At 38.1% G+C, this 25,940-nt stretch overlaps 1 protein-coding gene across 1 annotated transcript in view; it reads right to left on the minus strand.

Moving 5' to 3' along the window:
* The window catches only part of HDAC6 (histone deacetylase 6), a 37,819-nt gene extending 12,621 nt beyond the window's left edge, over window positions 1-25,198 (minus strand). The window contains exons 1-26 of the mRNA XM_067133769.1: window positions 25,059-25,198; window positions 21,927-22,072; window positions 20,807-20,949; window positions 20,439-20,569; window positions 19,393-19,576; window positions 17,632-17,729; window positions 16,307-16,480; window positions 15,828-16,020; window positions 14,726-14,785; window positions 13,529-13,618; window positions 12,356-12,465; window positions 11,230-11,468; window positions 10,654-10,735; window positions 10,084-10,171; window positions 9,296-9,478; window positions 8,561-8,718; window positions 8,024-8,219; window positions 7,350-7,479; window positions 6,897-7,156; window positions 5,025-6,606; window positions 4,264-4,436; window positions 3,748-3,930; window positions 3,060-3,217; window positions 2,321-2,516; window positions 1,499-1,628; window positions 293-552 (exon numbers count right to left, since the gene is read on the minus strand). Of these exons, the coding sequence (XP_066989870.1) occupies window positions 293-552; window positions 1,499-1,628; window positions 2,321-2,516; window positions 3,060-3,217; window positions 3,748-3,930; window positions 4,264-4,436; window positions 5,025-6,606; window positions 6,897-7,156; window positions 7,350-7,479; window positions 8,024-8,219; window positions 8,561-8,718; window positions 9,296-9,478; window positions 10,084-10,171; window positions 10,654-10,735; window positions 11,230-11,468; window positions 12,356-12,465; window positions 13,529-13,618; window positions 14,726-14,785; window positions 15,828-16,020; window positions 16,307-16,480; window positions 17,632-17,729; window positions 19,393-19,576; window positions 20,439-20,569; window positions 20,807-20,949; window positions 21,927-22,038 (5,313 nt within the window). The 5' untranslated portion in view covers window positions 22,039-22,072; window positions 25,059-25,198. The remainder of the gene's footprint in view (window positions 1-292; window positions 553-1,498; window positions 1,629-2,320; window positions 2,517-3,059; window positions 3,218-3,747; window positions 3,931-4,263; window positions 4,437-5,024; window positions 6,607-6,896; window positions 7,157-7,349; window positions 7,480-8,023; window positions 8,220-8,560; window positions 8,719-9,295; window positions 9,479-10,083; window positions 10,172-10,653; window positions 10,736-11,229; window positions 11,469-12,355; window positions 12,466-13,528; window positions 13,619-14,725; window positions 14,786-15,827; window positions 16,021-16,306; window positions 16,481-17,631; window positions 17,730-19,392; window positions 19,577-20,438; window positions 20,570-20,806; window positions 20,950-21,926; window positions 22,073-25,058) is intronic.
* Between the last annotated feature and the right edge of the window lie 742 nt (window positions 25,199-25,940).

The raw sequence follows: 25,940 nt of genomic DNA on the forward strand, positions 1-25,940 counted from the left end.
TTGTAAAAATAATACTAATAATTTTTAAGACTCTGGTCTAATCACTTGTCCATGTGACTAAGCCCTTCTCCTTCCTCCTCCATTCCAATCCTTGTTTCCTCCAATCTAGGCTAGGCAGGGTCATCTGAATGCCCCTCCCATTTTGCAATCATACAAAAATGTAAGTACAGGACAGTACTGTGTATTATCAAACGAAAAAAGGCCTTTCCTAATCGTTTTAAGATGTGAAACAACTAATACCAGTTTTTCTAGCAGCTCTATATAATACAAGCCTTGCAAACTCAAAACTTACCTTCAGGTCTAAAGACGGCCAAAACTTCTTGTGAGCGGAGATGACGTTACTCAGAGACTCCACGGCACTCTCGGAAGGGGCGAGTCCCTCGGGAAGAGATGGAATGGGGTCGCCGAGCAAAGCTTTGGCACACATAGTCATGCAGTAGCTGATTGTGTTAAGGTTGTAACCTCCCTCCAAAGCAATGACAACTCTGCCCTCGGCTAATTGCATGAGAAGCTTCGTCATGTGTCCATAACACTCGGGTGTTACTTGGCAACCTGTCCCAAAGAAACTTCCTAATTACACGCAAGCAAAGAACTGATGTATCATAATTGAAGACCAAACCCATGAGGTAATGGTACAGATCCGTAATCATTATGCACATGAACACAAGCTGGTAAAACAATGTCATAACCACAACTCTTCGTACAGAATTACTTTGCCACTGAAAGAGAACTTGGGACAGAGTGATTTTTACCTCCCATCAGAAAATGAAAAGCACATGAACTGAACCTTCAAACTAACAGGTTCGCAAAGGATAACTCAGGCTAACCAAATTAAAAACATCATCGTCTCATGGTTTTTACTACCATGGAATACAGATGCTGCTCTTTCACTCCCAGTTTTTACTGGATTTTATAAAATGAAATTATGCTTCCTTCACAGATAACCAGCATATACTGGGAGACTGGTATTTTTCCTATTTTCTATTAACGACATACAGAGAATGTAACTGCTAACTGGAAAGATATATAAACACATACCCGGCAACATGATAAAGGGAGAATACAAAGATTGTTACATTTCCTTTACCTCTTGTCAATATCCTTCCATTTTATGTCCAAGGAAACCTACTTACTACCTGCCTACTCCTCAGTCATTTGTAATAAACATGATATCTACTGAGTAATTCATAGCATTTACACTGCACCCATAGCAGAAGCATATCAAAGGAACTTAAGATGATGCCAGAAATCTATAGTAACTACTAGTATGGACCAGAAAAGAAGATGCAGAAGAAAAAAGCCACTAATACCTACAACCTGGACAGAGGCAGACCATGGAATTTTACCAGTCCCAAGCCTGGCTGGATATTAAAGCTGAGCATATGCTTAATAACCCTTCCTCATATAACACCCAGCATTATTACAGCTTGCAATAAACCTCTTCGCAGTCTGATGCATGCAACAACTGGGAACCTGATGGTGTAAAGATGGTACTCACCTCCTAGAGGGTCACCAACAGCTGCGTCAAATCCTGCCGACACTAGAACCAACTGAGGGTTAAACTCGAAGGCCACTGGTAACACAATTTGAGTCATAGCTGCTATGTAATCGCCGTCACTCATGCTCCCCTGAAAGTATATCATAGTTCTTTATATTTTGAAAATACACCACATTTTTTCACATCTCAAAACTTATCTTTGTTATCACAATTCATTTTTATTATCTGTAAACTCAATGTATTTCACATTCCACAACCATGTACTCCTTTTTTTTGTATCATTCAATCTAGACATTAATATTTAAGCAAGAGATGAGGAAATACACACTTATATGAGAAAAGTATTACATTTTCACACTCTGTAACTTCTTAAACAGCTGTTTCTACCAAAATAGTAACTTTCAAAGTGTATTTTATCGATAATAACCCACTCTTCTGTCCTAAGCACCTATTGCACGAACTCATGACAGGTCTAGATTTTCATTTACACCCTTTTTTCATCTTTTCCAGAGCATTCCTATGGGTTTCTGTTCAGCTATTTCCATATCCATTGCTTTTCTAACCAACTGTTCAGCCATTCTCATCATGTGTCCAAACCATCTCAGTTTTTCAGATCTCAAATTTTTTCTAGACTCTTGAAACCACATTTCTCAGCCTATTCCTCTTCTATAATGTGACTTCACACCATACTCCAGCCATGAATCTTTACATCCTAGGGTCGCAACCTTTCAAAATCTCTCTTGATACCACAGTCCTATTAAACAATAATAGCCATAAATGAATGATGATTCCATTACCATGAAAAGAGCAATAAACACTTACCTTGTTCCACGGTATGTTGATGTTGAAGCCCTTGCCTTTCTTGATGCCAACACGGTTATAATTGGCCTCCGCGCTGCACGGGAAAAATCTGCCGTTGTCGTAGCGGTGAATCGAAACGTAGAGCACACGAGGTTCCGACTCGAACATGTGTTGGATGCCATTGCCGTGATGCACATCCCAGTCTAGAATTAATATCCTGTAAAAAAGCAGACAGTTGCATCGATATCAAACGGAATGAATAACAGATAATGTAGGGATTTTGATTTTACTTTTTTTATTCCTCTACGTAAGATCGCAGAGGATACGTTGGGCTGGACATGTGGTTCAGAATGGAAGAGGGCAGAGTGCCTTAAGTGGTTATATAAGGATCAATAGAATGGAAAAGAACAGTGGGGAGACTGAGGATGAGATGGATGCCTGAGAGCCACCAGAGTGACTGAATGAGTTTATTGCTCTAAAGTGGTTTAACCAGGTATCTGGGTCATTTCCAGACTAGAAAGGGGGGCCCAATGGAAACGTTCTTTAAGGAGAGATGCCAACCTTCTCTGACTAGGACTTGATCCAAGACAGTCATTTAGGAGGGCCCTGTGTGTCTAGAAATGTGACCTAATGGGCTAATTAAACAGCCTGCTTAACAATAACGATAACAATAAACTCGAATCCTCTTTTACTGTGATTTCTGTGTTTTAGTCATGACTAAACTCCTCAGCAATGTCCGATAACTACATACTGTACATACCTTTTCAAACCATATTCATTGATGGCATGTTTTGCACCAACAGCAACATTATTGAAGAAACAGAAGCCACACGGTTCATTCCTCTCAGCATGGTGACCAGGAGGTCGTATCACAGCCACTGCACGATGACTCTCGCCCTTCAGGACGCTGTCCACAACCTGAGATTAAGAATTAACTTGAGACACAAGAGAATTAATTACAAATTTTCTATATCAAACTAAATAAAAGATCAGTTTTCACTCTTTTAAAATGCTCTTACTTCTGTAAGTTTTGAATCTAAATGGGAATTTCTGTCAGATGCTCTTATCTTTCCAAGTGGGATTCATACCTGTGCAAGCCAGGTTAGAATGAGGTCACTATACTGCTCAATACCTGACTTGTGTGGGTTTGAATCCCTCCAGGAGGGGTGAGAATATCTGCAAAGATTTCCTTTCTATCTCATTCAAGCTGACAAAAGCAAGCATTTAAAAAAACTGAGGGGAAATGAAATTAAGAGGACTTTAGGCTGAAGTTAAGAGTACTTTAGGCTTGATGTAGGAAAATGTACATCATGTGAATGTGACATGGGGATTCCATGTAACTAACAATAATGAAAATACTATATATCAGTTTCAGAACATAACATACCAGGCCACAAGTTTCACAGGAATTGAAATGAATTATACCAAAACATAAAAATATTACTAACAGCATTAACAGAACCAGCTGCCATCAAAGCAGCATTGTGTGACTGTCGATGAAAGAAAACCGACTCGTAATTTTCCTGCAAAACTTGAAGATCGCTTGGCTTCTTCGACACTAAACTGGACATCAGACGCAGGTGCTTTGGGCTATGCAATTCCTCCAGTTCTCTCACTAATGCTGGCCTTGCCTACAAGGAAAGAAATATTTTATAATTGACTACTGTAAACATGCATGTCTTAGTAGCACAGTAATTTCAGTTTTACTGGACAAAAAATATTATGACCTCATGGGTGTATACACTAAGTACCAAAATTGCATTTCTAAAATGAGGTATTTCTCCGCATTGGACCTTGAACCTCAATGGCAGGAAGCACGAATCTTTGAATGTAGCAATAGACATTCATAGTTGAATTGAATACACAGGGACCCACATCAGATAGGAATTGAGTACAGCTAAACTGGAAGCATTAAAACAAAATGAGTTTGATGCATATATGGTCAAAATCTAGGCACTATTCACCTTGACACGCAGGCAGCGTTCAACAATCCTGAACTCCTCCAAGCGCTGATATATGCACCTGATCCGGTCTGGACATTCCGGATGCGTCCTGTCGTCGTAACTGAAGTGTTCCAACATGGACTCGTCATACACAAGGCACAAAGGACGCGCAGCCTCATCCGCATAACTCTTAGCTGGTGGAATAAATATTAGCATGTGCTTATTAATATTTACTTGTTGCATAATTAAAACATGTATAGAAAACAGCACTGTACTAACAGTCCTTTACAGGCCTCAGGTGAACTTTTCATTTATTCCTCTCTACCCATGTACCTGTCCAACTTCTTCAATTTAACATGGCTCCAATTTCCACAAGGGTCTGACAATGTAACTTTGTGATCTCATTAACCTGTACTTTAACAATAATACAGTTGTCTACAGATTACTGTACCTCACAAGGTATGTAGTAGGAAATATGTCCCCTATGTGGATACTGAGAAGCAGGCTTTGATCCAGAAATTGTTTAGTTTTTATCAGGAAACAAATATAAATTTACCAACTCACATTATAAAAATAGGAGTGAGATGACAAGACATAACCAGGTGAATACACATGCACAAGGTATTGAAGATCCACAAATGAACCGAAATAGTACCACGAAATACTGACACAGTGGGGATTGCTGCATGCAGCAGGGGGTCAAGATGAGGTCTGAGGGCAGCAGTGTAAGTAACAGTAACCACAAAAAAGTAACCTACAAATTTTCTATCATGCATACTTACCATATCTCTTGAAGTCACTGACAGGGTCCTGTCCACAACACTCTTGAGTAGAATCATCTGGTTTCCGACTGTAAGACAAGGCACATGAAGTCTGGGCATGGGACTGCAATGTCTTCCAGTCATTCCTTTTGGCATTCAAGACCTCCAGAACTTCTGCTTTGGCAAACGGCGACGCACTTTCCATTACCTTTGGGGTGGAGCTACAAGGGATGTCTTGGAGAGCGGAAAAGACAGCAGAAATGCATTCCTTGGTTACTGCTTCACGCTGCCCAGTCCCACTTAACACTAAAATCCGACCACTTGCTAAAGCCATCAGCTGCCCTACCAAATGAGCATAAACTACTGGAAAGACATTTGCGCAATGAGCTGCCGCTTCGTAGTTACTGGCGAAGACGATGACTTCAGGAGCGAATTCATAAGCAACTGGCAAAATGAGCTGATGGAATAGAGTATAATAATTTTCCATGTGGAAATTCTTGCAGCCCAAGTTGACTTTAATGTTACGATCACAAGATTCACAGCCCTTTGTACTCTCCTTTCCGCTACTCTGACACTGTCGATTACCGTGTAACCTAAGGCAAAAAGTCAGGATTCTCCTGTCACCACAAAAAGCATGGCAATCTCGATTTGTACTACAGTCTAAGTCTACGATCATCACACGCTGGACATTCAAGGTATCAATGGTATGTTTTGCACTAAAAGAAGCAATATCACATAAACTAAAGTTTCCCGTACCAGCATTCCCACATGGCACAAGGACAATGCCGTTCTGGCACCTACAAAAGACTATCTCAGACATCAAATCGACAGCATTTCCAACAGCTGTCAATAAAAGGTCCTTTTCTTCTTCAGACACGTGTTCTCCACCAATGCCATCATTGAAAAGGAAAGAAAATTCCTCTTTCCTCGCTTCCTTAGAAGGCATAATTTTGCAAGTTTCAAGAAGCTTCAATTCCTGTAAATGAGTCCTGATATTTTCGAGTGTCTCACTTTTACAACCTTCTCCACAACTTTCACTAAACACAACAGAAGTGTACTTCTTCTCACGGGCAATGCTTGAAGCTGCAACCATTAACACATCACTCTGCTTTTTTCTCGGCTTCTGAAGGCGGTTTGGCGTAGAAGAATTCCCCTTTTTAGTTTTGCCTTTCATGACAGGAGTCTGCAGCTTACCAGACGTATCACAGTCCTTAGGTGACAAGGTCTTTGTTTTCACTGGTGAAATCTTCTCTGGTGTGGGAACTGGCGTGGTGTAAACAGACAGAGAGCTGCCTAGACTGTCCGAACACCCACTGCTTTGCAACGGTTCCTGAGGTTCTTCGGTGGGTGAGGTTATGCGATCTGAGCAAAATTCTGCTTCACAAGACATAGATGATCTTTCTTTAAAGCTGTTGACCAACTGTTTTTCTTTCCAAATTTTATCCGGGGAGGAAGGAGCAGATACATATATTGGAGAGACTGACGGTGTGGATACGGGCGACGGATTGCACGAGGAGACCTCTGAGCCCGACATTCCAGATTCGACAGCTTGGGGCATCCCACCAAATCCCTGAGATAATACGTCTTCTACTGGCAAGGCAACCTGTTAAATGATACAAAAATGATCTTAGAAGGAGAGAGAGAGAAAGTAACAGAATTTAAACTGACAATATAAAAGACATTCTCCTTGTACTTTAATAATTTAACTTACGTTTTTATCTATTTATTTATTGATTTGTTCATCTCTTTTGTCTTTTCAAATAACTGATCTCTTCTTTCTTTATTTCCCAGTGGGCTTGTTCTATATGAATAGGGTTCATCTTCTTAATAATAATAATATTAATAATGCCTTCTAATCAAATATCCTTCACAATATACAATCCAAATACACACCTGAAAACACAAGGAAGACCAATACTTCGAGTGCACCTGGATGACGCTGCTGATGGTCTCCACCGCCCTCTTATTTGGCACAAGAGCTTTGTCCAAAGCCGGCATCGGGTCTCCGAGAAGAGCTTTCGCGCACATGGTCATACAGTAACTGATGACGTTTAGATTGTAACCACCTTCCAAGGCCAGGACGATGCGGCCGCCAGCTAGAGAGGTCAGCAGATGCGTCATGTGGCCATAGCACTCGGGCGTAACCCGACAACCTGATGAATGAAAACATTACGGTATTGCTTTGCAATGTTGAAATGCTCAACACGATTCCTTATGAATGACCTGACTGTCTTCAACTCATGATTTCGTCACACTTTATCTGTGACTGCATCTACAAATCAAGAGCCTCTGAAAAATGTCCAAAGAAGTTCCATAAGCAGGAAAAAGAAGTACAACAGACGTTACCTCCAAGGGGATCCCCTCTTGCGGCATCAAATCCTGCCGACACTATAATGAGCTGCGGGTCAAACTGGTACGCGATGGGCATCACAACCTGAAGCATCGCAGACATGTATTCAGCATCTCCCATGCCACTCTGAAAAGCAAGAATAAATTATTACTCTGCAGACATGCAGCTAAATTTATTTCTGACAGATGCAATTACATCAAGAGGTATACAAAACTGATTTACAGAAACAGATACTGAGAACTTATGTATAAATGCTCCTCTTCTTGCAATGAGGCCACATTCATAGAAACCCAATGCAGTGGAAGAAATCTTGAGTTGATAAAGAATACCACTGCTGAACATCATAGCCTAACCTGGTCAGAGTTCAACATCTCATGTAATCTACTGAACATAAAAAAAATTTTCTTGACTTGGCTACCCAAGAACTTTTGTTCTATCCTGGCATAGAACAGTTTAACCTAAATGCTCTCAGACCATAGCTTTCACCTGGGGCAAGTTACCTAATGCAAAACCTTGCTCATATCAAAATGTTAAATATCTTTTCTTCCATACTGAAAATAGAATTAAAAATCTTGTAAAAATCTCAAGCATTAATCAACCTTGCAGCAAACGTCAGTGGTCTGGTGCAATGCCAAAATAAAGCCTGTAAAACAACTGAGTAAACGTATACCTTATTCCAGGGAATATTGACGTTGAAGCCTTCCCCTTTCCCTACACCCACTCGGTCGTAATTTGCGTCCTCCGAAGACGGGAAGAAGAGGCCGTCATCGTAGCGGTGTATGGACACGTACAGCACAGAAGGGTCCGTTTCAAAGGCATGCTGAATTCCATTGCCGTGATGAACGTCCCAATCAAGAACCATGATTCTGTCAAATAAAAAATGTAGTACCGTAAGACTGAACGGAAGGGGATACCTTTGCAACGTAACAAAATTGAAAATCCTATTAGGCTGAACCACAAAGCATGGTCTGTGTATTATTATTATTATTATTATTATTATTTAGAAGATGAACCCTATTCATATGGAACAAGCCCACAGGGACCTTTGACTTGAAATTCAAGCTTCCAATGAATATGGTGTTCATTTGAAAGAAGTAACAGAAGGTAATAAGAAATATAGTTATTACGAAAGGAAAGATAAATTAATAGAGATATAATGTATATAAATTATTAAAATACATAAAAAAGATGACATACAAACACTAACCTTTGATATCCATACTTTTGAGCAGCATATTTAGTTGCAACGGCAACGTTGTTATAGAGGCAGAATCCATGGGGGTGGTCCATCTCAGCATGGTGACCAGGGGGGCGAATAACCCCAATGCCTGACTGGCTTTCTCCACTACAAACACTATCCACAACCTTAGAGAGCCGAAGTGAATGTATACTAATTATAAACATCTTGAAACTCCTTTACGGAGACTTATTCAAAAGGGAAAAAATTTATCACAATGACTAGAATAAAAAATGTAGATAATGGAAGCTATTTAGGATTTCATACAGAGGAAGAAATCTTTGACTGGGTCAATTCCAGCAACTGACTAACGGACCCCAACAAACAAATTAACAATAAACAAAAACTTGTGCGACCATATAGAGACCATCTTAGCAGACAAAGTTGGTTACATAGACTATCATCTACAAACCCTCTTTGACTCACCGGCCACATTACTTTCATCATTAAGTCTCTCCCAACCAAGCTCTGCCTTGATTCAATTTAAACCTCTCACTAAAGATATACCCTTCAGAAGATCCCCACTGAGATTCTTGAAACGTGGTCTCTCTAAACCAGTTAATAACAATAATGTACTTGTGAAGAAGCACATCCAAAAATTGAAGAAACCTCTATTTGACAGACACTTGATAATCAACCATAAAAATACACAACACTTGGGATCACTTAATGGAAGCAGATCATTAGAAACTACTTCGAACATACCTGCAGTAAACTGCCTGAAGATAACAAGGCTGCATCATTACTTGAAGGATGAAGATATACCGACTTGTACGTCTCTTGCAAGTTCCTAATGTTCTCGTTCGAAAGAGTGTTCAGACTGAACATGAGGTCTACGTGATCTTTGGTGTGCACAGCTTCTATCTCTTCCCTGGTGGCTCTTCGAGACTGAAGTAACAAGATTATAAAGCATTAACATGGAACAGTTATATCGTGACTTCATTATTCACTGTTACTTTTAAATAAATACCAGTAAAACTAAAATGTTAAGCTACCAAAACTTCTTATAACTAAGGGATAAAAATAACATGATGATCATTCTATTTACATTCTTCTTCAAAGATATAATAACTAAAGATAATGTTATGAAAGCAAACCAAAATTTGTAAGCCAGGACAAGACTAGCTAAAAAGGAAGAGAATAGAGTACTGTATTACTGTATAATGACGTCTCACAATTAACAAATTCTACGTCAGATCTAAGCAAAGACACGCAGAAATGGGCAAATTCGACAACAACATTATGAAAATACGAGGACCACGACTTAGGACATGGTAGTAGTTTAACATTCTTGAAAAACTTAATCTGCTGCTCATAGATCTCAAGGACAAGAGAGACAAATTACACAAAATCTCTCTCCACATCTGTCCTGGTGAGCTAAAAATCATACACAGCTGAACTTCCAACAGATCTTAAGAGTCTGATGTGAGTGGTGGTAGCGTCATTAGGCCTAAAAAGCAACTGAGCAAGCAAGTACATGAGTGAATACGGACCTCCAAAATAAGCGATCTCTCAGTCACGCCAAATTCACTCAGGAACCTCCAGATTCTTTCCGTTCTCTCTGGTCTCTCCGGATGCTCCCTGTGGGGTGATAAAGATGTCTAGAGGAATACAGATTATCTAAAATTAATCCATCAACACACTGCACTTAAAATTTTTTAACACAAGTTATTTGAAGTCTCCATTGTAACTAACATAAGAAAGCATTCTGAAATACACTGTTATTAGTACTGTTACTCTTATGCATTGTTTCACATTAAGCCAACAAAAACCTCTCAACTACTCAGCACCAGTTGGTCAACAACGCCTTGGTATAACAAGGGCAAAGTCTTATAACACATGTAACAATTTACATAATTTAAGATGATCGTCCAAAATCAATAGCATTAGCTTCATATATTTTGGAAAATGCTTCTCAACTTACACTGTTTGCTTGCTCTTTACAATGACACACACACACTATAAATATCACATTAAATATTTGATAATGAAGGAAATTTATTGGGGTTTACGGGGCACACCCTTAAATTTAAAACCAAAATAAGAATACGTAACACACTTACTTCTCCGATGTATTCTTGTGCTTGCTCATTTCTTCATCGTAGACGAGGCAAAGTTTCTGGCCTGGCAAGTGTGGAATATTCTCTACCAAAAGAAAAAAACAGGAAAAGTCATTTCAGTACAAAACATCTGCTCGCATGAAATTATTTAAACAAAATAGCACACATTTTAACCACTGTCTCCTCAACTCCCCTACAATTACCGGTAGGTCCTTTTCCATAGCTGAACAGAAGATATGAACATTACAATATATAGGGCAATTCTATAACATAAAGCATTCCAGTAATCTAGATATGCCTTCAATAATGAAGTAATTTCAGTACTTTCGATATTCCAAAACCAACTCGACGACGACTGTATTCACATAGTTCAAAACTGCAAATTAAAATTTCACAGAGGTACTCTTTGCTTCGGCTTCTACGACTCGTACGCCATACCCATCTGCTTCACTGGTTTTCTATTCTGATTTTTGTTTGTTATTAAGTCTCCTTCCCTCCAACTGTTTTTACATATCAGGATCTTACTCTAGACAAGCAAGTTTTGTGAATCAAGATCACATTGGGATTGTTATTGCTTACCCTTTTCTTTAAGCGCCTTCAGCCGCAACGCAATCTCCTCGAGCTTGATAGAGGAATGGTAAGGATAAGCACTTCTCGTTGGATACGTGACTGAAACGGTTTCCTTTCCAAGGTAGGTGACAGATGGCACGTGCTTCGGAACGGCGACCTCCTCGCTCACCGAAAAAGAACCCTGGTACTGGAAGCATTTCCAATAGGGTCGTTGTGCGTAAATCAAGTTGAGTATGGATTCCTGTATGCTGCAAGTGATAACAATGCATGTGAGTTAAAATGTCAAACATAGAGTATCATGATAAGATACAGTACTGTAATGACAAATGTCACTTTAAACATTTTCATTACAGCCTGAAAAAAGTTTTTTATGGCCAAGAGTACACACACAGAATTTTGTACAGTTAGTTCTTGGTCACCTGTCACAAACTGGTCTCTTTCCATAATGCAATTATGATTTTTGCCATCAGAGAACTTGTAATGAAACATATATCTCAACATCCACTTTGTACCTATTGCATTTCATATACAGGTATTAGAGCTGTACACACATATCCACATTCCACACAATATCTCTGGCTTTAATTTTTCTGAGGTTGCAAACCTGCAAAAGGACTCGATGGAAGGTAGAAATGAACAGAACTTAGAGCCAAAAAATCCAGGCACTGGGGTCATGAAGACCATTCAGTGTTTTAATGTAAAACCAAGAAATGGATTTCATGAAGAGATGTGGGCGTTCAATGTGACAGTTTAAAATATGATAATGAAAATACTACAGAATAATTCACAAATTTTAACATAAAATCTGAAAAAAAAACTGTACAATGAATGAAAAGCTTTTGCTTAATTATTATTATTGTTATTATTATTATTATTAGGATTCAGTAAATGAACCCTACATGAATAGGAACAGGCCTGCAGGGGCCACTGACTTGAAATTCAAGCTTCCAAAGAATACAGCGTTCACCCGAAAGAAATCACAGAAGATAACAGGAAACGCAGAAAGATATCAGTCATTAGAAAACAAAGATAAATGAACAACTTCACAAATAAATGAATAATATTTCAATAAACTATCAAAAGTACAAGGAGAATTGTAGTAGTTTAGTGTTGCATTGCTACACCACTGACTTACCTCTGACTTGGCCTCCCAAGGGAATCCATGAGCATAGGGCAAGGGTCATACAACAGGGCACTGAGCGTTTTGGAAGCCCCTTCCGCAGTTGATTCTAGGCAGTAGCCGCCCTGAAACGAGAATGTCGTAATCTTCGATATTACACTCCGTTCCTTCGGTAACTCATTCAATTTATTTTCCATCACTGATTTTCTCACAGGAATGGGATATAAAATTTAGGTCAAAGGACAAGCGTTGGGACCTACAAGGTCATTCAGTGTTGAAGGGGAAAAGGTTTGAAAAGTGTAACAGGAGGAAAACCTTGCATTAACAATGAGAAACAATTGCTAGGAAAAGGAATGAAAGGGGTTGCAGCTACGGAGAGGCCAAAGGGCTGCTGCAAAGAACTTTAAGTAATGCCTACAGTGTACTGCATGAGGTACACTGTCGGCATTAACCTCCCCTACAGAGGACATTTTCTATATCCTGTATCGATAAGCTATTACCCTAATTCTTTTGATTCCCCTGGGTCCCATTTCACCTACAGATATCCAACTTTAACTTTCCCTGGCTCCAATTTTCACTCCAGATATACACTTTGATTCTAGATATGAGATGCAGTGATTTTGCTAAACTACTTTACAACGGCGCTTCAAACGCAATTAAAGAACTTGAGTGACCATGCTAAATTGGATCCCTGGCTGACTCTTCCACCCTGTTATATTTTCTAGGTTTACGGTTTAACCTGTAAAATTATGTCATAGCCATTTAAAAACACTACTCCTGGAACTTATTAATTATTATTACTACTCAGAAGAGGAGCCCTATTCATACGGAACACACCTACAGGGGCAACAGACTTGAAATTCGAGCTTCCAAAGAGTATGGTGCTCATTTGAAAGAAGTAACAGAAGGTCATATGAAATACAAGAAGAAGAAAGCAGGTATTAGAAAAGAAAAAATAAACTAACAACTTATGAAAGAGATAAAAATGTAAGCAAACTATTAAATGCCAGAATTTCTTTTGGGTAGTGCGTAACGCATTCCATCTTTGCTTAAACTTTCGAGGTTCCAAATGCACAAAATCCTCAAAAAGACTTTCACAGTCCAGTGGTCAGGAATCTACCAAAACCACTAATACCAGCAATCATATAAAAATAGTCTTGAAAGAATTTTTAAACTAATCCAGCTTACCTCAAGGACCACAGCCACTTTACCCTGAGCTAAAGCCATAAGACTAGATGTCAGGTGAGCATAAAACGCTGGAGTGACCTCCATCTCTCCCTGTTGAGAAAAATCAATTTTAGAATGCCACTGTTTCTAAAGATGACACTAATAGATGTTACCTTCTAGATGATAAGTGGAACAGCTATTAATAAGTCTTCCGTCTTATTTCAATATTATGTCAAATGCAGCATTGCTCTTTCACAATGTAGTAAAGTATAACTCGTAATTACAGACATGCTTTTACTAGGTACATAACAATACAGAATAGGTTTATCAAAGCCATGCACATTAAAGTGTCATTCGTGCATTATTTTCTACTCTCAACAGGAATACAGTTCACACTGCTACACCACAAATATTACTATAACTTTCTAAAGCATTTTCTCCAACATTTAAAAGTAAAAACTCGATAACAAATAAGCCCACAACCAGCATTACTACTTTTCAAAAAGTTATATGTCTGGGTAAAGTGCTACCTTTGCTGTACATGCATTACTTTACAACGAAACAGAAAAGCTATTTATCTTCCACCACAAAACACAAATCAATGCTGAATCTATCAAAGCAAAAGTACAACTTGCCTTCTCATCACCCACAGTAGAATCAAACCCAGCTGACACCAAAACCAATTCTGGAGCAAACTAGAAGGAAATACGCATTTCACATCAATAATATTCCTAAGGGTCAAACTAACGTACAATCTGCTGGAAACTGTTTCGTAAAGGATCTGAAAGAAGTACTGTGGTCGGTGCCTTCACTACGACTAGTTATCGAGATAATGAAACTGAATTATTTACTTGTGAACTTTACGCAAACAATTTCCAGGGTCAGACATGCTGCAGACAACCTATCATCTGTCTTCTGATTCGAAATAAAGATTCCATTGTAATTCCCAATTACCAACGAAGATGTCAGTTGACATAAGGTTTCACGGGTCGGTTTTTTAAATGTTTATAGCACGTTTCACTCAAACATCTCAAACGACTTATATAAACTAAATTATTTTAAATGAACATCCCATTTCAATGATAGTTACACGACACCAGTATATGAAACCCTTGCCAACTGTACAAATCCCACAGAAATATGGAACTTTTATTTCGTGAGGAAGAAATTGGATAGGCTGTCTACCATCTCAAAGAAACAGTACTGTATTAACCTAACCTCTGGGCACCCAACAGCAGCATCAAATCCACATGATATAAATATCAGCTCTGGGTTAAACTGGAAAGAATATTGACATCAGTATAAAATACAACAATAACATCTATGTTAAATGCCAGGATAAAACATTGCAATACTTTCTTAATGCAGAATTATGTATAAAAAAGGACTCCGCAACTGAACTGTGAGTCGTCACCTCACCAAGAAGGGTGTCTTCAGTGGCTCCTTGTGCAAAAAAATGAGGTAAACAGTATTGATAATTAAAATGACAATCATAAAAAAACATGTAACAATCTACATCATGTTACATTTATTTTTCTTTTTTCCTCTTTATTTTTCCATCAGTGAATTTTTCAAAAAGGTGTTTCTGGCCACTACTTATCCTGAACTTTGCTACCCTAACATAAGTTCGAGAGCTATTTTAACCTAGTCTGTGACGCTGGCAAAAAACTGAACACTGTCTAACAAATCAAACATCATCAGTCAAGTATTGCGGTTGCTCTTGAACTTATTCTAAACAAGACTGAGAGCAGACTCAATCTCAAATTTGTAGCATAAATCTTTTCCTTATTGGGCCACCTCCCATCCAGAATCCCTTGCCACCTGTTGTCTTACGATGTTCAGTCATTTCAATGAGGAACAAATACAAGCCACTAAACCAATGGGGCACTGTAGTATTGCCAAGAAATGCAATGAACATGTATCTTGAAAGATCACAGACTTTAAGGATTAGGGAAAATAGAAGGGGGGCTGCATTAAAACTTGGACAGTGGTGCGAAAGAAAAATCATTGATCTAAGCAGTCTTGGGATTGCAGGGTTCCTCAAGAGTAAATATGGATAATGATAATTCTAGAAAACAATAAGCAAATATCTAAGTAAACCTTACAAATTTCCATTAACTTTACATGACTGATTTGTTCCATTACCTGAAAACGATACCTAAATCTACAAATTACATTAACGACTGGATTGTAATACTTTCCGAACCATTTTATGTGTCTTTAAGTCAGCCCCTGTTTACTCTTTGTTAATGTGCTTCTAAACCTCAAAAAGAAACATAAAAATTTCTGCTGTCAAGACTCAGAGGAAGAAAAGACTAACCTCATAGGCCACAGGAAGTAAAACCTGGTGAAACACTGCCAGATAATCTTCGTTCTTCATCCCCGTCTTGTTGAGGGGGAGGTTAAAGTTAAAACCTCTCCCTGGTCCGCTGCCTACGTAGGTGTATTCACTCTCCCTCAGCTCTGGCCAGAAGCTCCCGTGTTCGTAGCGGTGGATGGAAAAATAGAGAACTCTGGGAGAAGAGAAATAAAGTTCATATCAGCTGGTATTTTCATTCACATATCTGTTTGTGTTTTGATAAATTGATAATTTTTATAAATATACAATGTTGTGTGGGAAAATCTTTCAAACATAGCTTACTTACTTTGCTTTTAGCCCTCTTTAATACTGCTTGATTACAGATTAGACAGAGAGAGAGAGAGAGAGAGAGAGAGAGAGAGAGAGAGAGAGAGAGAGAGAGAGAGAGAGAGAGAGAGAGAGAGAGAGTCAAGAAAAAACAAATTCTACCAAATTTTCACCTCGGATCATCATAGAACATTTGCTGAGTAGCTTGTCCGTGGTGCACATCCCAATCCACAATGAGAACTCGGGACATGTTATGCTTCTCCAGCGCTCGCTGGGCAGCCAAAGCGACGTTGTTGAAGAAACAGTAGCCGCAGTACTCAGCCTTCATGGCGTGATGTCCGGGAGGTCTGTAAATCACAAGTAATTTGTTTTAAGTGGATCATGTCATTGTGACATTCCACTATTCCCAACAATGCTGAGAAAACTGCTTAGGTATTTAATGAGATTCTACATCATCACATCTCACAACTGTGTTTCCATTGCCTGAGATACTTCATTTTTCTCTTTTTAACTTTTATTACTATGTAAGATTTGATCAAATTTCTCAAACTTACATTTCACAAAATACATAATTGTTTATAGTTCACTGGTTGTTTCTTAACACACAATACTAACTTTACACAACGTTTAATTTGTTATGGAGGGTCCACAAGATCTTGAAGAGTAGACAGATAAAAACCTGAATCACATGAGTATGCATCTTAAACCTAACCCTGCCAATGGAAATTTAAAGCTTATTTTCCTATGGAAGGGCCCAAAAGATCTTGAAGAGAAGACACAGACGAAGACCTGACTCAGATGAATATTCATTTTAAACCCAACCCTGGCTGTGGAAAAATAGATTCTACTGAGGAATACTCAAGAATGCTAGCAACAGGCAGATGAAGATTACTTTAGGAGATGAGAACATGGAACAGAATATCATCAGAATAATAATAACCACAGCAAAACTATACTGAATATGAGAATTTTAACACAGAGGTCTAGTTAGGCTATCTAAAAATGCTCATAATTCACTAACTTTAATTCACACAAAATACTACTAAGTCCGCTGGGAAACATACAGAGGAAAATTAGAATAAAGAAAATTCTATGATGTTCTAAAGAAGAGTGCTCATATAAGGGACACTGTACTCAGTCCCTACCAAAAGGGGACCAAGGTAAGATGCAAGGTGCTAGGCAAATAACACATGAGGTTTCCTTTCACTTATTAAAACTACAATGCAACATTATCGCTTTTGATTAAACATGAAGGCCTCTGAAATAACAGGTTTGCATTTTGTATGAACACCTTTTATCTAAATGACTTCTGTACCAAAGATGTATACCTTCCTTTTATTTACTATTCATGCACAATAAAGCATATTTCAACACTGGATGGTAATTTTAATGTTGTATGTAGCCTATATTATAGCTAATGCGATGACAATCAACTTTTACACAGATAAAACATTAAGTTTCTAATCAGGCTCTCATGTTTAGGCAATGAAATACATACCTGACCAAAGCCATCCCATTCTGCACTTTTCCTGAAGCGATGCTGTCTACCAAGACCAGCGTATTTCCAGCAGCAAGCATCGCTGCTTCGTACGTATGCTGTAATTCACGAAAAGTGATAATTTTCATGGTTACAATAGTTACCTGAATTTTACAGCAATCTTAAAAGGTACTATGCACTTATAATGTATGACATAAAAACTGAAAGTTATTTAAATTGATGCAAGTATTCATGTCTGTTACTTAAGTCTTTCATTAGGGCCATATTAGGCCTGTATTCTGATCGAAAATGTTTCTCATGTACCAACACTGTAATAAAATGAGTGACAATTGAAACGTACATAAGAAAAAAGATATCAAAATGATAATGTCAAACAGAAATAAAATCTAGCAAATATTACAAGTTTTTAAGATAAACTGCATTTCTTAATATCAAAACCTCATGTCGTTTATATCAACACACAGTACCTCTTGGCACAAGATGGTCCAGTCATTGAAGCTTAGTAACAAAGCTGACTATTAGTGGTATATATAGTGGTATATATATTATTAGCATTCACTTTTTTATTCAGTAAACAGGACAAATGCTGGGATGGTTAGAGATGGGATTGTAAAAGACTTAAGATTTGTTTATCTGGGGAAAAGGTAATTTATTACTAAAACTGCAGTTTGTCCCTACAAACCTTTGTCATTTATAAAGAGACTTACTACTTAATGGGGAACATTATCCAAGCAACATGACTGGTATTGTTCCTACAACCAGTCACGTATGAAACTTGGGTCATATGGCTTGGTGCTGATGCTACGAAGGCCATTTAGCCCCACAAGAGAGGGATGACTCCTGCAACCGCCTGTACAGCCTGGCATACGCAATGTTAAGCTGACTGGGCCCTGTTCTAGAGTTTGGCCACGCAAGAACCCTACTCTAGGAAACAGAGGAAAAGGAAATTCCCTTTACGGAGAAACAGGAGACCCAGCTCAGTACAATAAGTGTTCTACCAATTCCCCCTCCTAGTTAAAAGAGAGGCGGAAGAGGTCACATCTTCCGAACTAAGTCTGAGACAGAATGCTGTATTGAGTAAGTCACCCGTATTAGGCCAGACGAACACATATAAAGACTTGGGCTGTCAGATGGAAGGAAAAGACAAGGAAAGGCACACACGCCATTCTCACTTCATTCCAACCTTAAACTATTTGTGAACCTTGAGGAAGATGCTATTCTTTCCAGTGGACATTAACACTTGGTGGAGTAGGTGGTACCCCAACCCTTGCCTGCCTACAGCAGTTACCTTCTCGCTATTAAGACACACATGAAATTGTCCACAACATTATTGGAAAATAAAGAAAAGTTGCAAAAGTATTATTATTATTATTATTATTATTACTATTATTATTATTATTATTATTATTATTATTATTATTATTATTATTATTATTATTATTATATTATTATTATTATTTTTTATTATTATTATTTGGACACTTACCTAGTTTTAAAGATACCTTATATCTGCTCGCCTATCAGCACGGAGATAAAAACTATCTTTAACAATAAGCAAGATTCATCCCAAATAATAATAATTACCATTATTATTATTATTCAAAATGAGCACCCATTCACACAGAGCAAAAATAATATCATTAACTCACTAAGCAAGCTTCTAATGAATAGCATGACCACATTTTGGTAAAATGGTGAGAGAAAAACAAAGCACAGAGAATTAGAACACACTACAGTACAGATGAAAAATTAAAAACTTACAGGGTTGAAGTATACAGTGTCATAATGGGATGACAAAGCTTCAAAGGCTTCTTCATCTTCTTCTTTCTGAGTGTAGCACAGAAGATCAATCACTGACCGCGAGTGAAGCTTGGCAACTTCCTCCTCTGTGGCTTTTCTCGACTCTAACGTCTCACAGCGACTGAGTAACTGAAGTTCCTTGCACCTGTGGAATTGAAGAGATTAGTAAACTTTGGTCAAGATAAGGACAGTGTTGAAAGTTATGACAATGAGAGAGATGAATCATGATTTTTCAGAAGAGCCGTAGATATAGAAGTAGAGACCTCCCTACTTATGAACATGCTACGTTCCAGACGTGCGTTGTACGTTCGTAAGTAGGGTGGTGTCTGTAGAGGGATATACCAGAACAGTACGAATGCCAAGGAAATGACGGAGAAAGAAGCTGACTTCACGTCTAATACCATAAAGAGAAAATCCTGACAATTTACCATCAAATCTTATTACTTACTCCACTGACTTTTCAACATTATCACAACTCCCTGCTATTTACTTCTACCTAATGTGAACTGCTCAGGTCAATGCAAGTCCAGGTGGCTGGACACAGCCAGTGATACGATAACACACCCAGCAACAGAACTTCACCTGCCAATTAGTGATATCTACAGTCTTTTATAAATACACAACTATGTGGTGACGAGCAGTAAGTCAGACAACCAGTTGGAGAGATCAGAAAATCAAGGAGGACATAAATGAGGATTTGGACCAGAGGTGCATTCAGGCAGAAAGAGAACAAGACAGATGTAAATGACAGTTAGTTGGTTGGTATAGATTACGTCGGCCTTATGCCAGAATGGGCCCTTGAAATTGGCAGCCTGTATGAGGGCTAGTGTGGAACTCAGTGCTATGAATGATCCAACGAGACATAGACAATGGCAAGGCGTCATTCCATACTGAACCACATTAACGAAAAATCTGACATAACAACATTGATGGTAATGAGAGAAGCAACACCTCAAAATATACCACAAACATTTCAAGAAGAACCAAAAGAATGATTTTTCACTCACCTATCCAGACAATGTAGGAGTCTCTCGGGACACTCTGGGTACGTGTCGTCCCAGAGACACTTGTGTTTGGCCATAGCTTCGTCGTAAACAACACCTGTTCTACCACGGATGACGGTTTTACTCTCTTGGGCCTGTGGAATTCAGAAGAGGTCAGTTATAAAGAAAAAATAAAACAGGTTTTGACGTAGGAAAAACCTGTTTTTTGTGGTCACTGCTGAGTCCTCAAGGAGTTACCCTCCACGGTCTACCAGAGCTCCTTGAGGACGAAACGAGTGACTACGCTGTCAAAAATTAAATGAATAAATAAATAGATAAAAATGTAAGTAAATGATTCAAACACAAGGTGAATTTACCAATAATTGACCCACCTTCGCCATGGGATCAAACACACACTCGGTGTCATCTTGGGGAACGGAAGCCTGACGTTTGAAGGCGTTCCTTAGCTCTTCGATGGATATCCTTGGACGGATCCCAGCCAATCTTCGTTTCCGCCTGGCTGCGGTAGTTTCTCCTGAAAAATCAAAATGTTACTGAATGCTTCAGAAGCTCAGAAGACGTGAAACTTTTTTTGGACAATTTTACATAAAAAGATTAACAAAAATCATCTTTTAAACTTGCTAAAAAAAAAAAGGCTTTAGTACGACAAACACGCCAGGATGTAGTGCGTAAAAATCGACTCATGAAATTAGTTCTAAATATGCTAAGCTTCTATTTTACATATTAAAAGGTGCAAGTGAACTTTCATTGAGAAGCTAATCACCTCAATCTTGTATATATGTGCAGCACTGAACTAACATTCATCGCATAACGTTCTCTGGGATAATAACAAGATCTATAGTACATGCAGTGCTGTATACTGTCTACAGGCATACAGTACTGTGCTTTCAATGGGTTAGTTCACACATCGTAACAAAAGTGCTCTTTAGATCAAACTTATTATCTTCATATACCTTATCAGATTCCTGCCTATCAACATATCCAAATAAAAAACTACAAGTACTGTAATGTACAATATCTCAATACTTCTCTTATTATTGATGTTGAATACCGTGAATATCACCGAGTTGGATGATTTCTGTCGTAGTACAGTAATTCACCAAAATCTACACTGACACCCCAAGAAACATTCATCATTTGGTGAGGGTCACCCAGTACATGCCTTCACCAATTTTCATCAAACTCAATCTCAGTATTATTGAGATATTTTGTCAGCACAAACACACCAATAAAGAGATATCCACAAACATTAAACTACAAATGTCATTTAATATAAAATTCACCCAGCCTCAGAATAAGATCAACCCAAGAGGAATTGAAAGGTCGTCGTTCCCCAACCGTCCAGTGGTTCGAGGCCCCTTGGTAATAACTTACTTTGATATCAAACAACATTTTTAGCTAAATGTTTGTGAACATAAATAAGGGCATGGTGCATGTGACAAAAATTCACAAACCTTATTGACAGAGGCATCGAATAGAAAGTACGAATACCTTTGCTATCAGTCGTTCCAGGTGCCGACCCTCCAGTGCCTCCGCTCCCTCTGTCAGACGACAACTTCCGCCCTGAGTTTTTCCTCTGAGGTATAGGCTTTTCGTCCTTCATTTTTGGTGTGATGCTTTGCCACCTGGGTGGCAGTCTGGAAGTCGTAATTCAAAAGTAATGAGACACAAATTAATAACAACCGAAATGCTGAACAAAAATTGTGAAATGCTAAAAACAGTTTTGCTTATGTCCTATGATTTCCAAAGGTTGTCATTCGTAATATGTACCAGTATACTGTAAGGTTTTGGACTTTAAGAACTGAATAAATAAGTTTCTTTAATAGTAATGCATATAAAACGCACTTTTTCACTGCGTGGCTTAGCAATTCCAAGTTTCAATTTGAATTGTTTTACCTAGAGCATTATTCTTTATTCAATTAAGCTCATATATAAAATTTTATTTTATGCTTGTAGGCCACTATGAAAATAGACTTTTCCTATGTGAGTTAGAAATTTACTTATGTCAATGCATTTATATTATTATTTATAATATTATCAATGCACAGACCTACATCTCTATCAAATTAAACAAATGAAAAATAAAAACCCCTTACTTTGAGGTAGGCTGATTGAAAAGATGTTTTCTACAATACAAAATGGAATGAAACTGACTGAAATCCTGGTGATATATGTTACAATTAACACCAACAATACTCTTAACTCCTGATTGTCGATACAGTACCTTAGGTTACATTTGTTCATGGCAATGATTCCTAGCCTACTATACATTAGCACCGTGCTCTTTCACAGTGGTTAAAATTGTGCTTGCAAGCACCAACTCTTTTTAGGACTAAATCCTATGAAGCGCTGATGCTTTTAATGTAAGATTTCTCACCAGTCATAAAAGAGAACTGCTGGACACAAGTGTATCATCAAACACAGATGTCAGTGTACCAAAGTTGTCATTTTAGTTTGTCATTATTTTCTTCTAGCCTTTAAAGTTGCGGCTGAATAACGTACTTAAACTGCATAAATAATAAAACTGTTCCCAGACCGGGCAAGCATTGCTCATGCATAGCCTACGGCCAGTCCACAACCAGGTATAATACTGTCGCAACCCTACAGTACACAGCTGACCTGTGTCGATATATCCGGCCACATGAAATTAGTAGGTTTATCCAACTTCAATATCTCGTAATTCCTCAGCCTTGTCAACTCAGCTGACCGTAATAATGCATTTTCAACCAACGTACGTTCAAAGATTTTTGACAACGTAAGCTGATCGATACGTTCAAAGATTTTTGACAACGTAAGCTGATCGATACGTTCAAAGATTTTTGACAACGTAAGCTGATCGTCACTATTTTGACAACTCCAGTTACATTAACGTCATTATTTTCAACTCCATTGCTGTTAATAACTTAAAGTAATGCATTTTTACTTGGAATCTATATTTCTATGCGAGGATCCTGACTTTCAACAGTACACCTGCCCGTTCACGATTATTTTCAAGAGTCTGTCAATTTACTTTCTAAGCACACTCCTTGAAGTCCAGTGATATTCACGTACTGCGTTACATGACTTTCTTAGCCGACGCATACGAAATAAGCACCCTGTTTCTGAAATATTACATTTCTGGATTTGGAACTCTGAATGCCGCAAGCTATACTTTAAAATTTGAAATTATTTGGCAATATCTCTTAAACTTTAAAGAATTTCTATTTACTTTCATCCAGACAGCGACGGTTTCGTCGAAAATCTATAAGCCCGCGGCACGCTGAAAACATCGGTCAAGTGCGAGAAATAAAATTGAACTTTATCGTCAAGACAGACATATAGTTTCTGCTTTTGGCCGACATTATAATATAATGAGGCGAAATCCTACTTCCATCAGCAATCCTATAATGATATTCATTTCAAATAATCAGATATTTTACATTAACAGAATAACTGGGATTGGCTGCGCCTTCAAGGACCCGTTATTCTCGCGACAAAAGGCAAAACGCGACGCGTTACGGCTACGGCCCTTGCGATAGGTCAGGTTAGGTCAGGGAACATTAGCCAAGGTACGCAACCCCGCAACTGAACTGAATATACAGAATTTACGCCACAGGCCAAGCGCTGGGACCTGTGAGGTCGACCAGCGCCTAAATCGACGGTAAAGGGTCTGAAAAGGCGTAACGGGAGGAAAACCTCAAAGCGGCTGCATTAAGAATCAATTATTAAGGTTGAGGAGAGTCAGGTGGGGGAAAGAGACTATGAAAGGAGGTACGGTAAAAGAAATGAAAGAAGTTGCAAAGAACCTTATTAAGTAACGCCCACAGTGGACTGAGGGCACTACTACCCCCCCTAAGGGGGGGCAACCCGGCGATTTCGACTGTTCTTTTCTCTTTAAACGGAAAACCTCTCTTTCGCCGCGCGGGCCACTTTGCCGTTGCCGAACTTTGAGACGCGGCTTTTTAAAAGGTTTTTAAAGTGATTTGAAGTATTTTTGATTTAGAATTAGTAGAAATAAGACTCATTTAAGGCAAAAATAACCCGAAATGATCCGAACCTCACGCCTACAAAAACCCCATAGTCAACCCACATTCCGCCATATTTCACTATCCAAAGAAATATTGGTCAAAAATGCGAATATAACTCTAAATATACATTAAAATCATCAATTTAACATAACATACAAACATATATATATAGATTACCATAGGTAGGCCTAGCCTAGGCCTACCACTCTTAAACGTCACCTATAGCCTAGCCCTACGATCTTTAATGACACTGAGTGATGTAGTAGGCCTATTACTTTATAAATCAACGAAAAATAGACAAAAACATTAATTAATACAACTAAAATCTGCGATAGGTAGCTTAACCTCGGTATAGGCCTAGGCTAACCTCCCACGTAGATATAAATTAACTTAATAAGGAATTTCGTCAAGTCACTCGAAACGGAGATTAATTTTGAATTAAATACAATTAAAAAATACATATTAAAGGTAAATATAGACCAAATTACCCATAGGTAAACAATTAAAAGCCTACGTAAGGTAAACAACCCTAGGCCTATGGGCTCTAGGCCTACACGCCCTCCAGGTCGATTTTAACCTTAAATGCGAGATTAAAACGATTAAATTAATCACTTACGTGTAATTCAGAGCCGGATAATCACCAGAGATCAATCACAGACGTCATTTCAGTCCGTATTTATTTACATGGAGTCGACTTCTTCCCTCCGGGTAGGAAGGTAAACAAAGGTGAGGGTGGCAGCCATTGGTGGCAATATGTATTTTGTTTTCGCTTTATTTGTTGGAATGTTGGTGTTTTTGGTGTTTTGTGTATTGTATTTTATTCTTCAGACATTAAATTTTCATATTTAGTCTTTCATCCCACTTAATTCTTCGCGGTGGCCGAAATATTAGCGGTGAAATAAGGGTCGTCTCTTTGTCTCATATCTCTTTATTAAATGCGTCGATTTGATTTTTTATATATTAAACTATAAGAATAAAGTTCAATATTTCATTGTATTATATTTTATTATCATATTTCTTTAGAATAATTGCCGAAAAGTATTAAAATCGGCTTCCTTCTCCTTGTAAGGCAAACTTGGGATACTGCGATGGGTTGTTTTAAAGGCAAGTAGCCAAAGCTCTAAACCGTCATGTTATTTAATGTTCGATTTTGTCATTGTAACTGGCTTTGTATTCATAATTAAATACAATTTTAAGTTATATGTCAACAATTTTTGCATAATATATTTTAAAAATATACAATAAATTAATTATATTGCAAATTTATTATATAAAGTGAGGTTCATTTCAATTATTTTATTATAATAAATAAATTAAATATCTCGAAGCCAATTCCGTTGAGCATGTTGAAACATCCCCTGACTTCGTTGGACATCTTTCAAATTCTATGGGGCGTGCATCGTTAGGAGGCGTGGCACTCGACAAATTAAACTGCCATTAACGTTCAACAATTATTTTCAAACTCAAATAACTTTATTAATAATAGTTATTACAGTTA

The sequence above is a fragment of the Macrobrachium rosenbergii genome, chromosome 34 (genome assembly GCF_040412425.1).
Source record: "Macrobrachium rosenbergii isolate ZJJX-2024 chromosome 34, ASM4041242v1, whole genome shotgun sequence".
Lineage (NCBI taxonomy): Eukaryota > Metazoa > Arthropoda > Malacostraca > Decapoda > Palaemonidae > Macrobrachium > Macrobrachium rosenbergii.